General features: G+C 49.1%; 1 protein-coding gene across 1 annotated transcript in view; it reads right to left on the bottom strand.

Moving 5' to 3' along the window:
* Nucleotides 1-6,804, bottom strand: part of CNTN3 (contactin 3 (plasmacytoma associated)) — a 90,316-nt gene extending 83,512 nt beyond the window's left edge. The window contains exons 1-2 of the mRNA XM_014534931.1: nucleotides 6,676-6,804; nucleotides 4,568-4,694 (exon numbers count right to left, since the gene is read on the bottom strand). Coding sequence (XP_014390417.1) covers nucleotides 4,568-4,694; nucleotides 6,676-6,730 — 182 coding nt within the window. The 5' untranslated portion in view covers nucleotides 6,731-6,804. The remainder of the gene's footprint in view (nucleotides 1-4,567; nucleotides 4,695-6,675) is intronic.
* Between the last annotated feature and the right edge of the window lie 5,887 nt (nucleotides 6,805-12,691).

Here is a 12,691-nt window from a genome sequence, read left to right as displayed (position 1 = left end):
CTCCACGAAACCCCAAGACAGGCGATTCTCTGGAGAATTTCTGAGCTTTCAGATTTTCCAGTAGGGCCAATTAAGCGGGTTTTTTTGTTTTGTTTTGTTTTTACTCAATGGGATAACAACAAAGAAATCTCTCTTGAGACAAGTTTGCCTCTGTTTGCAGGGTAGGCTCTGGGCTTGCAATGGACAGTCTTTGTTAGACAAAGTTTGTTCTGAACCTTGTGTTTGGGTTCCATTCACTTATGGTTACACATGACCCCCTAATTTTACTCCTTGGTGGCTTTGTATCTACCCACCTACCTACCTAATATAGAACATTACCTACCTAAGTATTTATCTATCTATCTATCTATCTATCTATCCACCTACCTACCTACCTACCTACCTACATATATACCTACTTATATGTGTGTATATCTATCTACCTACGTACCTACCTATGTATGTGTATCTCTATATCTATGTATCTACCTACCTACCTACCTACGTACCTACCTAGATATGTCTGTGTGTCTATCACCTATCTATCTATCTACCTACCTACCTACTTACCTACATATCTACCTATATATGTGTGTGTATCTATATATCTATGTATCTACCTATCTATCTACCTATGTACATCTGTGTCTGTCTATCTACCTACCTATCTACCTACCTACATGTGTATCTATCTATATATCTATGTGCCTATGTACCTATCTACCTATGTATATATGTGTGATATATGATGTATGTATGATGTATGATCTAAATTTAAACACATGCATTTTGAAAAATAGAGATTACGGCTATACTGGGATTAAAAAGCAGAGTTCAGTTTCCATAGTTACGGCCCTGTTCCAATTGGTCAGTGACTGTCTTAGTTAATCCCAGGAGACAGTAGAGGGTGGAGGTTGGCTATTTCTACGTTTCTTGCAACCGGTTCAGCTTTTTCTGGTTGCAGATCCTTCATTCTCCTCCTATGAGGCCACACCTCCCGGGCCCCAGGCCTGGGCCTCAGAACGTCCCCTCAGGCCTGAGGACACCAGTGGTCAGCAGTTCACCCCTCCTGTCCCCACTCAGAAACTCCAGGAAAAGACCCCCCAAGAGGAAGCCTTCCCTGCACTTCCCTGGCCCAGGGCCGAGACCCGACCTGGGCATTTCTCCTGGGCCGACTGCTGACAGCATTGCTGTTTTTATCTGGAGTCTCCTGACGTGATTGGAACCCTTCAGGACCCTAACAGGGGAGATGCCCTTTTCTCCAGTCGATGCCAGTCGGGAGTCTCAGGCCGCCCCCTGCTCACCTCCGGGGAGCCACCTCTGTCCCCTCATTGCAATCCGTCCTGAAGTGAGCAAAACAGAAGCAGCACCCCAAACGTAAGAGCATCCCCGACTGCGGCCGAACTGGAGCCTGGCCTCCTGGCCTAACCCCAGACTCCTGTTTCCTCCCTGCCCTTTCCCCCCAAATCTGGCTGCGCTGCCCTATTGGACAGCACGGCTGCCGATCTCCAGCTGAACCGCATGTTGGAAACAGCCCATGTGGGCCACGTCCAGCGTGCAGACCTGTTTTCTGTGGCCTCCAGCAGGTGTGAACAGAAAAGCAGACTCAACATCAGACGTGGAGAGCGCCCAGAAACATCTCTTGAAAAGCTCTGCAATACACCGAGAAGCGCGGGGACCCTGTGAGGCTTGTGGCCGGCGCTGGGCAGCCCAGCCCCATCGCTGCTCAGGGTGTCGCGTGTGCGCCAGGCAGGCGCCTCTGCAGGTCTGTTACCTGCCTGATCCTCGTGCCCTGGCCCGTTCTACCCAATCCAGCCCAGAGACGCCCCCGCTCAGGGTCTGCAGTGAGCGAACAGGTGGGCATCTGTCACCTAAGAGACACCGGAGACCTCGGCCTGTTCACAGGAGCTCTGAAGGCCTCCTCAGGGCACCTCCTTCGCGGCATTGGCATTAGGAGGAGACGGAACACAATTAACTTTCACACGTAGGTGGTGGGGCTCTGGCGGGGAGAGGCACAAGGAAGAATAAAACTTAGGAGGAGACGGAACACAATTAACTTTCACACGTAGGCGGCGGAGCTCCGGGAGGGGGGCGGGGAGGCACAAGGAAGAATAAAACCCAGACGTCTGAAGAACGAATCCAGCTTGTGAAATGCTGGTTGCTTGTCTCTTCCATCAGGTCTGACACCTCCCCTATTTCTACAGGGAGAGGAAGAGGCAGAGAGAAAACGTCACCACTCTGCCAAGGCTGACCAGGAACCTGGTGTTGTGCTGCTGAAAGCACACAGTAGGTGCTCAATACACCGGCTGGTGGATATCGGTGACCTTGCAAGGCTTCAGATGTAAAAATGCAAAGGCCCTGGCTGGTTTGGTTCAGTGGATAGAGCGTCAGCCTGAGGACCAAAGGGTCCCAGGTTTGGTTCCGGTCAAGGGCATGTACCTTGGTTGTAGGCTCCTTCCCAGCCTGGGGCCCTGGCCAGGGCTCGTACAGGAGGCAACCAACCAATTGATGTGTTTCTCTCACATCAGTATTTCTCTCTGTCTTTCCCTCTCTCTAAAAAAATCAATGGTGAGGCTTAAAATACAAACAAAAAACTGCAAAGGTCGCCCGGCCGGCATAGCTTAGTGGTTGAGTGTCAACCACTATGAACCAGGAGGTCCCGGTTCGATTCCCAGTCAGGACACATGCCCGGATTGCAGGCTCTATTCCTAGTGGGGGCGTGCAGGAGGCAGCCGATCAATGATTCTCTCTCATCATTGATTTTCTATCCCTCTCTCCCTTTCCCTTCCTCTCTGAAATCAATAAAAATATATTTTAAAAAATACAAAGGTGGGCCTTCCCTTCCGACCTCATGCTGACCCAGTTGCCATTGACTGTTGGCATCAACTATTTACATGATTTAACTGAACGGAAGCTCAGGGAGTGACGCGAATACTCTAAACAGTCAGACGTTATTGATACGGGCCGCAGTCGGCTCACTCTGCGGGATTCAGGAAAGCTGTGCCAAGCCAACTAATTCCGCAAACAGAGTTTTGGAGACGGATGCTCTCAGGACTGAGAGAACGCGTTCCCTCGGAGCCCCTCCCACAGAAGCAGCACATGCTGTTTACACATGACTCATTTCTGCGTGAAAGCGGGTCCCCTCAGCACCCCTAGGAGTTGAAATGCTAATCCTGAGTTGTTTCATACAGTAAGTACCCATCCCATCCAAGGATCCACCATTGCCCCAAAATGTTCACATGTATTCTTATCTTAAGGCGACCAAAAACTAGAGATTTATTCTTTCTCTCTGTATACCTTGCTGTGGTGTTCGAAGTCTTTCAGTGAACAGGTGTTATCTCTATAATCGGAAAGATATAGACTTTTACATGAAAAAAAATCTAATTAAATGTGTTTTTCTTTTCACGGATAAGCAAACTGATCTTAGTAAGAATGTATTTTATTCTGTATTTACTGAACCTTCAAACACACCCCAGGAAAATGGTAAAGGAAGAAGGTCAGACACGGCAGGTTCTTTTTCTAAAACTAGGATTTCCAACTCCCTTTCTTATTTTTTTAAAAATTGAATGTATTGGGGTGACATTGGTCAACATGAACATACAGGCTTCAGATGTGGGTTTCTATGTTACAAGATCTGTATTTTGCACTGTGTGCCCACCACCCAGAGTCAAATTGTCTCTTCACCTCATATTAGGGTCCCCTGATCCTCCCACCCCCTTCCCTCTGGCAACTACCACTCACAAGTTTCAGTCTTATAGCCCACATGGGTGAAAGCATATGGTTCTTAGCTTTTTCTGACTGACTTATTTCACTTAGCATGATCTTCTCAAGGTCCGTCCATGGTGTTGCAAATGGCCGTATTTCCTCCTTTCTTGTGGCTGAGTCGTATTCCCGTGTGTACATGGACCACATCCTTAGACACTGAATTCCATCCCCAGGATGCCGCAGTGGATGCCTCGGTCCCAGCACGCACTTTCAATTGCACTGTGTTTTCAACAGGTCAGAACGTCCTACAAAAATGCTGGGAAAGTATTCCAGGGTCACGCCTGGTTCCGTTGCTTCGTTCCTATGTCCCCGAGGGAGGGAAATGTGTCCAGACGTCTGAAGAACGAATCCAGCTTGTGAAATGCTGAGGCTCTGTGTGCTGGGCCCAGTGTTCACACTAAGGTCTGCTGAACCCCGGGTGCAACCACAGCTGCACGCGTTTCTTCCCGCCGTAAACACACGGCCTCCAAAAATTCAGTTGCCGCATCATTCTTTTTGTTGTTTATTCTCACCCAAGGATATTTTCCCATTGATTTTTTTAGAGAGAATGGAGGGAAGAGAGGACTGCAGGAGAGAGAGGGGGAAAGGGAAAGAGAAAGAGAGAGAGAGAGAGAAACATCGATGTGACAGAGACACATCAATTGATTGCCTCTTGCACGCACCCCGACTGAGGCCAGGGATGGAGCCTGCAACCACGGTCCGTGTCCTTGACTGGGAATCACACCCGAGACCCTTCGGTCCACAGGCCAATGCTCTAAGCACTGAGCCACACCGGCCAGGGGCCACATCATTCTTAATGTGCGTTTCAGACTTTGCACCCTACCTGTACTGAGGGGAAGGGTTGCCTCTCGCTTCGCAGTTGAAAGTGACTCTCTTGTCCTCAGCACCGACGGGGACCATGCTGTCGCTGGGCTCGCTGACGAACACGGGGCCGTGTAAGAGCAGCTCACCTGTGGGCGGGAGACAGCCAGGGTGGCCAGGGTGAGTGCGGGGTGGTAAACGCTGCGTTCCAGCGACTCTCCTCTGCCCCGAGAAGCCCCGGGCTGACCACGTAGGCGCCGCCCATCACCTGGTCTCAGAGCCAGAGGTGGAAGCCAGCGCTGCCTGCCCCGGGCTGGCCAGTACCCACCACATAACACGGGCTCCCTGGCAGCGGGGTCTGGAGTCTGGAGGTTGCTCTATAAGGACCTTTACCAAAATATTTTTAAAATGGGGAAAAAACACATTGGTACCCTGTACATAATGTACCATATTAATCCAAGCTTTTTAGCAACATATCCCGAGAATCAAGTTGGCATTTCAATTTTCTAATAAAGTCTTAATATTTTAGTAAAATGGATACTGCTTTTTCATAAATTCATTCATAAACATATGCAAGATTTTTCAAAAAATGCTAAGATTAATTCAAGTTGCACATTGTATAAAATTACAACTCAGCCTTTAAACCTTTAGGGACTGAGCTTTCTCCTTAGCGATACCTCCCTTTCTGAGTATATCTTCCTATTTCCAATTAACTGGGAAATTTCGAGGTTGTTCTATAAAAATTGAGTCGTGAATAATACCATCACTGTAGTGCCTTCACTTTCATCTTCCTCCTCCTCCAAAAGAACTCAAATGGCGACTTTGTACATGAAGAATATAATCCAAGAAGAACAACTGTTTGATATCTACATTGCATTTTCTCCAAAGATCACTTAAATAGGCAGAAATCTGGAAATAATTACTCCTTTCCCCCTATGGGCTAGATGAATAGTTGTTTTAGGAACAAAACGGAGGTGTCAGGTGGAAAAATCTGTGTTTGTTTTTTTTAAAAAAAACCTTTAACGTAAAAGTTGGAGGTTTTTTGTTTCATTAAAATATTTGAAGGATGTTTAAAGTTTGATATAAGGGCTCAAAAGTCTACTTCCGGTAATGTGTGTTTTACCAGATGACACATTGGGCCTCATTACACAGCGATACCCTTGTCTAAGCAGGAAACCAGGCAGCGTTGGCTTAGCTCCCTTTTCACCAGGAAATTGTGTTTATGGAGAAAATTGGTCTTCTCAGGAGATGGGTGCTGAAATTTTCAGAGGTGAGAGGCGATGACTTCCGTAACTTACTTTCAAAGGGTTGAGCTGATCAATCAGTCAATCAAGAGAAAAAATACATCCACGTATGTTCACAAATAGAACAAATACAGTGAAACGGCCCAGCAGTTCAATCTAAGTGGTGCATGTGTGGGTGTTCATTATACTATTCTTTCAACTTTATAGGCGCTGGAGAATTTTCAAAAGAAGAAGAATAAACATTTTGAAAAACCTATGCATTATACATATACTAATTTTTTAAAAATCTTCTCTTAGTTATCCATTCCTTCAGAAAACAAAACGAACAAAAGAAATACATCAAGTGATCTATAAGAACTGTTTTGTATGGTAGATGTCTGGGAAATTATTCCTTTTTCTTTCTGTTTTATTCTGAACTTCAAATTTTCCAAATTAACAAATAAAAAGCCCATGTTTATTTTTGCTCCCTGAAATAATTTACCTGCTAAAAAAAAAACTGTTGTTTTCGAGATGAGATATAAAAATACCGGCGTTAAAATTTATATTCGCCCAATTACACTAGAGATTGTAACTTTTAGCTCCTTTTGGAAAAAAATATTCATGAACTAACATCTGCAAATTCTGATTAACTGTTGCATTCGTCTGCTACAGGAGACTCATGACGTAGGAAGGCATAAAACATTGGGCCAAAATTAGGGGCTGAAATGATAATCTAACAGTCAGAAGAGAGTGTCTGAATTTTCCTTCTGAAAAAAAACAAATAACAACAAAAAAAAACTGTTCTTCCTTGCTACTGGAGGAGTATTACTCCACAGTTTAAAAATTATTGAATATATGACTCAAGTATATTTCTAACCTCAACTTGGAAAATACAGCTTAGTTTTACCTCCTAGGCAGCCAATGAATGACAGCAGGACCAGCTGTTTCCATGACAACAGCATCTTTAATTGCCCACAGGGAGGAACTCTGGTCCAGTCTCTGATGAACAGGGTGGTTTGTCTTCAGGTAAACCCTTAATCTGTAAAATATATGTAGAAAGAAGTTAGGCTTGAAAAAAATGAGTTGCTTTTAAAAATACATTTCCTTATTCTCCTAAAACTGTATGCCACTCAAAATGTGTCTTTTTGGATACAAAAGAGAAGATGTATGAAATGTAGAGACATTAAAAAAACACACTCTATGTTAACTGAGAGGCAGATGGAAGTGGCCTCATAAAATCAGAACTGTTCAACACTAAAAATATTAAACATTAATGTTAAGTATTAAAACACTGGCGAGATAATAATTACAGCACTTATAACCCCGGCATTCCAACTTTTCTCATTTTCTCCGATGATGACATGCTGCTAAGACTACGAGGGTCATGGGACCAGACACCTCACAGCACCGGTTATCTGGGTCCCCGGGTCCATGATGAGGAGCGTCAATTATAAATGGCAGGACCGAGGCTCGCCTCCACGGCGGCGCGCTCAGGACAAGCGCAGAGAGCGTGCCGCCGAGCACAGACCCGAAACGCTCGTGGTGAGAACTACCGAGCCTGAGAGTCTTGCAAGTGAAACGATTTTCTTGTTTATCTTCTTTAATTTTTCTCAACTGAAATGGGCTGGTAGAGAGGAAATCATTATGTGAAGATCCTGAGTCATGTTCAACAGCCAACAAACACTCGTTAACCTGCGCGGTGAGAGGTCAAGCCGAATGGCCGCACACCTGGGGCCCTGTTCCGACGGCTGACAGCGGCCCATGCTGGCGGGAGGACGCACCGCTGGGCCTGGGCAGCGGCTGGGCCTGGGCCGAATTCGCTGTCGCTGAGCCAGAGAGAGGAATCCCAGCTTAAATGTGGATCTGGCAAGTGAGCGATGTCATCAATCTAAACTGTGTCCCAACCATTAAAAAAGTGAAAATATCACAACGCTCAAGTCATGTTCTTACACTGATAGACTAAGCCCGCCGTTCCCATGGCGATGCTGCGACCTAATGTATGTGGGAGACGGCGCTGGGGCTGGGACGGTGGAGTGGATGCCAGATTTGGCAGCACTGACTCTGCCCCTGAGAACCTGGAACCACCAACATGCAGTTGACAACCACTGTCCCAGGAATTGGATCTGTGGCCATTCTTCACCATCCACCACTGCAAAGGCCATGACACCACCCACCACTGCAAAGGGCATGACACCACCCACCACTGCAAAGGCCATGACACCACCCACCACTGCAAAGGGCATGACGCCATCCACCACTGCAAAGGCCATGACACCACCCACTGCAAAGGGGGCCATGACACCACCCACCACTGCAAAGGGCATGACGCCATCCACCACTGCAAAGGGCATGATGCCATCCACCACTGCAAAGGGCACACTTGCCATCCACCACTGCAAAGGGCACACTTGCCATCCACCACTGCAAAGGGCACACTTGCCATCCACCACTGCAAAGGGCACACTTGCCATCCACCACTGCAAAGGGCACACTTGCCATCCACCACTGCAAAGGGCACACTTGCCATCCACCACTGCAAAGGGCACACTTGCCATCCACCACTGCAAAGGGCACACTCACCATCCACCACTGCAAAGGGCATGATGCCATCCACCACTGCAAAGGGCACGCTCACACATACACGCACACACATGCATGCACACAGCTGCAAACGCTGCGAAATGAATTCAGGTGTTGCCGTTTCCCCGGCAGGTGAAGGACAAAAACAGTTGGGGGTGAGAGGGGGAGGGAGGCAGCCGATATGGGTGAGACAAGCCACCAAACTGGGTGTGACTCTAGCTTAACCCGGAGTCACCCAAGGCTGTCCCGAGCTGCCAGCATAATCCCTGTCACGGGGGCAGGGCTGGGGGCTCCACACACCACCTCCCACTAGTCACCGTGTGGAGGCCGTTCCCGGGGCGTCACTGCCCAGCACGTCCAGCCGCTCGCTGGGCAGCGACGTGGCTCCCCAGCCCAGCAGTGAGCTCAGGTAAGGAGGGGGCAGGGAGTGAGAGGGCGCGGCTGCACCTGCCACCGGACGCACCGGAAACAGCTTTGGGAGCCACGTGCATGGCATCTGTCCCAGAGACCGACGCCAAGATGACCGAGCGATCCCAGTACACGGGGTGGGGTGGGGGTGCCCTCTCCACCTCACTCACTCAGCCCTGGGTTCCCAGGCCTCCGCCCTGGCTGGCGCCTCCTCTGTGGCCCGGAGGCTTTCAGACCCGCCTGCCTTCCTCTATTTCTGCTCAGTCAGCGACACCGTCCGTGCCCACAATTATTTTCAATTACAAACCCGAATGCTGACCCAAATCATTCTGGATTAAGCTGATAACTGACAATCCATAACCACCACACCCTCCTTCTGATCATGTCTGTGAGGAAGCTGTAGTCCAGAAATCATGAGCTCACACACACACACACACACACACGCACAATGGACACAGGTGCACATGCATGCATGTGGAGATACACACACACGTGCACACACACACATGTGCACATCCACACACACACGCATGTCCACACACACCCGCCGTCCTCCAGCACCCTGTGGCACAGAATCCCTCAGGCGACCGCCCAGAGCAGCGTGGGCTCGTGGGCTGGTGGGCTGTGCTGCGGGGGGTCGTTTACAGGACGTCAAACTCGAGTTTCAGGTTTCCTCCTCCAACATTGAACACAGAGTATCTGCGTCTCTTTGCTTGGAGTGTCTCTGTTACGGCGTCTGACGCCGCTCTGGAGCCGGCCCTTTTCCGGGCATTTCAGCATGTTCCTCGGCGCCGATGTCCCCAACGCTCGTTGGGTCGTGTCTGTCTTGCTGATGTTTTGCTGCGCGGTGTGAGGTTGGCTGCGTTTTGGTCTGAGAACTTGTTCACTGCTACTTCCTCAGTGGTTTTCTCTCTTTTTTCAACTAGAGGCCCGGTGCACGAATTCGTGTGTGGGTGGGGTCCCTTGGCCAGCCCCGCCCGAGTGGAGTCTATGAACGAGGGGGAGGGGCACACGATCCATGTCAGCGCCAAGTCGCCGTGAACGGGCCACCGGCAGGGACAGTGACAGGGAGAGGTTTCCCTGGAGCCTTGGGGGCAGGGGAGGCCTCCCCGGAAGGTCAGGGGCTCCTCTGAGGAGGCGAGCAGATGGCGGGAAGGCGGAGATGCATAACCGACATGTGATGTGTGTGCTGAGGGGAGGGGGGAGCACCCTTTCGGGTGTGGACACAGACCAGGTGTCGCCCTGAACTGGACTCAGGCTGGCCACCTCCCTGCCCTCCTGGGCTGCACAGACCCCACTCCTGCCCCTCGACCCATCACCTCAGGGCGAATGCCTGGCTAGCAGGAGTTCCAGAATCCTGCTCTCTGATTGGTCTGTGCCCATGACCTACCTATAGGTCAATATTTCAGCAAAGCCCCTGTGGCAAGAGCAGAAGGAAGGCCCACAGGAGAGGCTGCCGATGGCGAAGGTGGGTGTGAAGGAAATGAGGCTGCAGGTGTACAATGGGGGGGGGCCCTCAGATGTCGGGCTAAGGATGCTGGTCTCGGGGTAAAGCCCGGGAAAAGTCATCGCCTTTGGAACCAGGAGTTGACACAATAAGATTCACAAGGGGCGGGCATTCAAATCAGACGCCTTATATCTGTACCAGGCGTAAAAGGAAAAAAAGAAAACACATTTTCCAAACACACCCACTTTATCTTTCCCTTCGAATTCACAGGCTCCCAGGCTAGAAAATACTAGGCAAACTGTCTGATATAAGAGAGGAAATACGGATATTCTAATATTCTCATAGAGGCGAGCGCACGGGCATACACTCTATAATAAAGTTTGAAGATAAAAAAGTAACTCATTCAGGAGTATTCCATTTAAAAATCATGTTGCTCCTTTTGTCAACGCTAAGTAGGGCACTGACGTGATAAATCACGAAGGCAACGAATCCAATCAGGACCTGGTGTATCTCCGCGCTGCCAAGAACCGTCGCAGAGCGAGGGGACGCGGCCCGCTCCCGAGACCACCGAGCCCAAGTAATGACAAAGGAAGCCGAAGAGCAAGACAAACCCAAATCAAACGCCATCTGCTCTCCCCGTGTTCACGGGGATGTCTCACATCAAAGGAAAACTAGACAATACCCTTCAGAATTTCCTCTGCTGACAGACAGCTGCATCTGGGGGCAAAAGCGCACGATATTCACCACACGTTGCTCAGGGCGTCTTTAAATAGCTCCCCAGTCAGTGCGCATTGACCCCCGTCCTGTCTCTTCTTAATGTCAGTCAGCTGAGGGCCCAGAACTGCCAGACCTTGGACCCCAAACCAAGAACGGCTCGAGAGCAGTTCCTGCGTTTTGCTCTAAGAGACCATTTGCGGCTGTCCTCACATGCATTATGAGATGCCTCGAAGGCAATAGGTCGTGAAATATTGATACGCATTTGTAATATTAAACGTCTGTGGACAACGCTGAGCGCCGCCTTGGCCAGCACGCGGGGCCGCTTCCTGTCCGGGGAAGTTCGGTTCAGCCGTTCGGTTGAGTGTGGCTCTGTTTCCATCAGACTCACAGGCACCCGATGCGAGTCTCCTCTTCAGAGGCAAACAGGACAGAGATTCGTGCGGAAGGATGGCTTCGCGCATGCCTCAGAGCCACAGAGAGTCACCTCCAGCCTCGACGCTGGAGAAACAACGCCATTCTTGGATTTACATTGCTCCCATGTCCGCACCACCAGGGCCCACTGTTTTGCAAGCATCTCTCTCAGATCCCTGTCTCTCTCTCTCCCTCTCTCTCTCCCCCGGCAAACAGGACAGAGATTCGTGCGGAAGGATGGCTTCACGCATGCCTCAGAGCCACAGAGAGTCACCTCCAGCTTCGACGCTGGAGAAACAACGCCATTCTTGGATTTACACTGCTCCCATGTCCCCACCACCAGGGCCCACTGTTTTGCAAGCATCTCTCTCAGATCCCTGTCTCTCTCTCTCTCCCCTCTTTCTCTCTCTAAAAATCAATAAAAATGCATATCCCGGGGAGGATTAAAACAAAAAGTAACTTGTACTCTAAAAAAAAAAATAGTACAGAAACCATGGGAGGCGGAATAAATTGTGGTTAAACATGGTGTATATATGTACATGTGTGTACACATGCATGTGGCATAGATACATATGTGCTCACACACCGTTGTATAACCTTGGGCAAGTTACTTGTTCCTTAAACCTCCTTTGCCCTCAGCCAGTGGTTCTCAACCTTCCTAATGCCACGACCCTTTAATACAGTTCCTCATGTTGTAGTGACCCCCAATTTCATTGTTACAAATTGAACATAATTAAAGCATAGTGATTAATCACAAAAACAATATGTAATTATATATGTGTTTTCCGATGGTCTTAGGCGACCCCTGTGAAAGGGTCGTTCGACCCCCAAAGGGGTCGCGACCCACAGGTTGAGAACCGCTGCCCTCAGCCCTCAGTTTCACACCTGCAGAGCGGGGGGAGTGTGTGCATAACTGCTTTAATGTAAGAAGGACTGTTGACTGTCTGATGAGCCGGCTTCCTGGACGGAGAGAGGACAGTTGCCACGACTGCTATGCAGAAATTAAATATGATGGGCACCTGACTGGTGATAAATAAGACTTCAATGAAGGAGGCACTTAAAGGCAGGTCTCCAACTCATTTTAAAGAGGCACCAGCTGTGCCCAACACTTGTTCTGCTTAACTGTGTGTTTTTTTAAAGTTGCGTTTTATCACAATGAATGGAGTGGTTCTGACACCTTTGGGAATGCTAATCACGGCTATGAACAGTTATAAGCTTGGAACTCACACCTATTAGGGGCCGCTTCTAGGTGTACAACACATCCGCTCTATCAACACAGAGGCGTGAATCTAAATGGAGGCAAACTGTGAATTTATCCCCACTGTATGGATTTCAGTGGAAGAGACAGACCTCTTCCCCC

Source organism: Myotis brandtii, unplaced genomic scaffold (assembly GCF_000412655.1).
Source record: "Myotis brandtii unplaced genomic scaffold, ASM41265v1 scaffold134, whole genome shotgun sequence".
In the NCBI taxonomy this organism is placed as follows: Eukaryota; Metazoa; Chordata; class Mammalia; order Chiroptera; family Vespertilionidae; genus Myotis; species Myotis brandtii.
The sequence above is the reverse complement of the archived record's forward strand: the minus strand, read 5'-3'. Positions and strand labels throughout refer to the sequence as shown.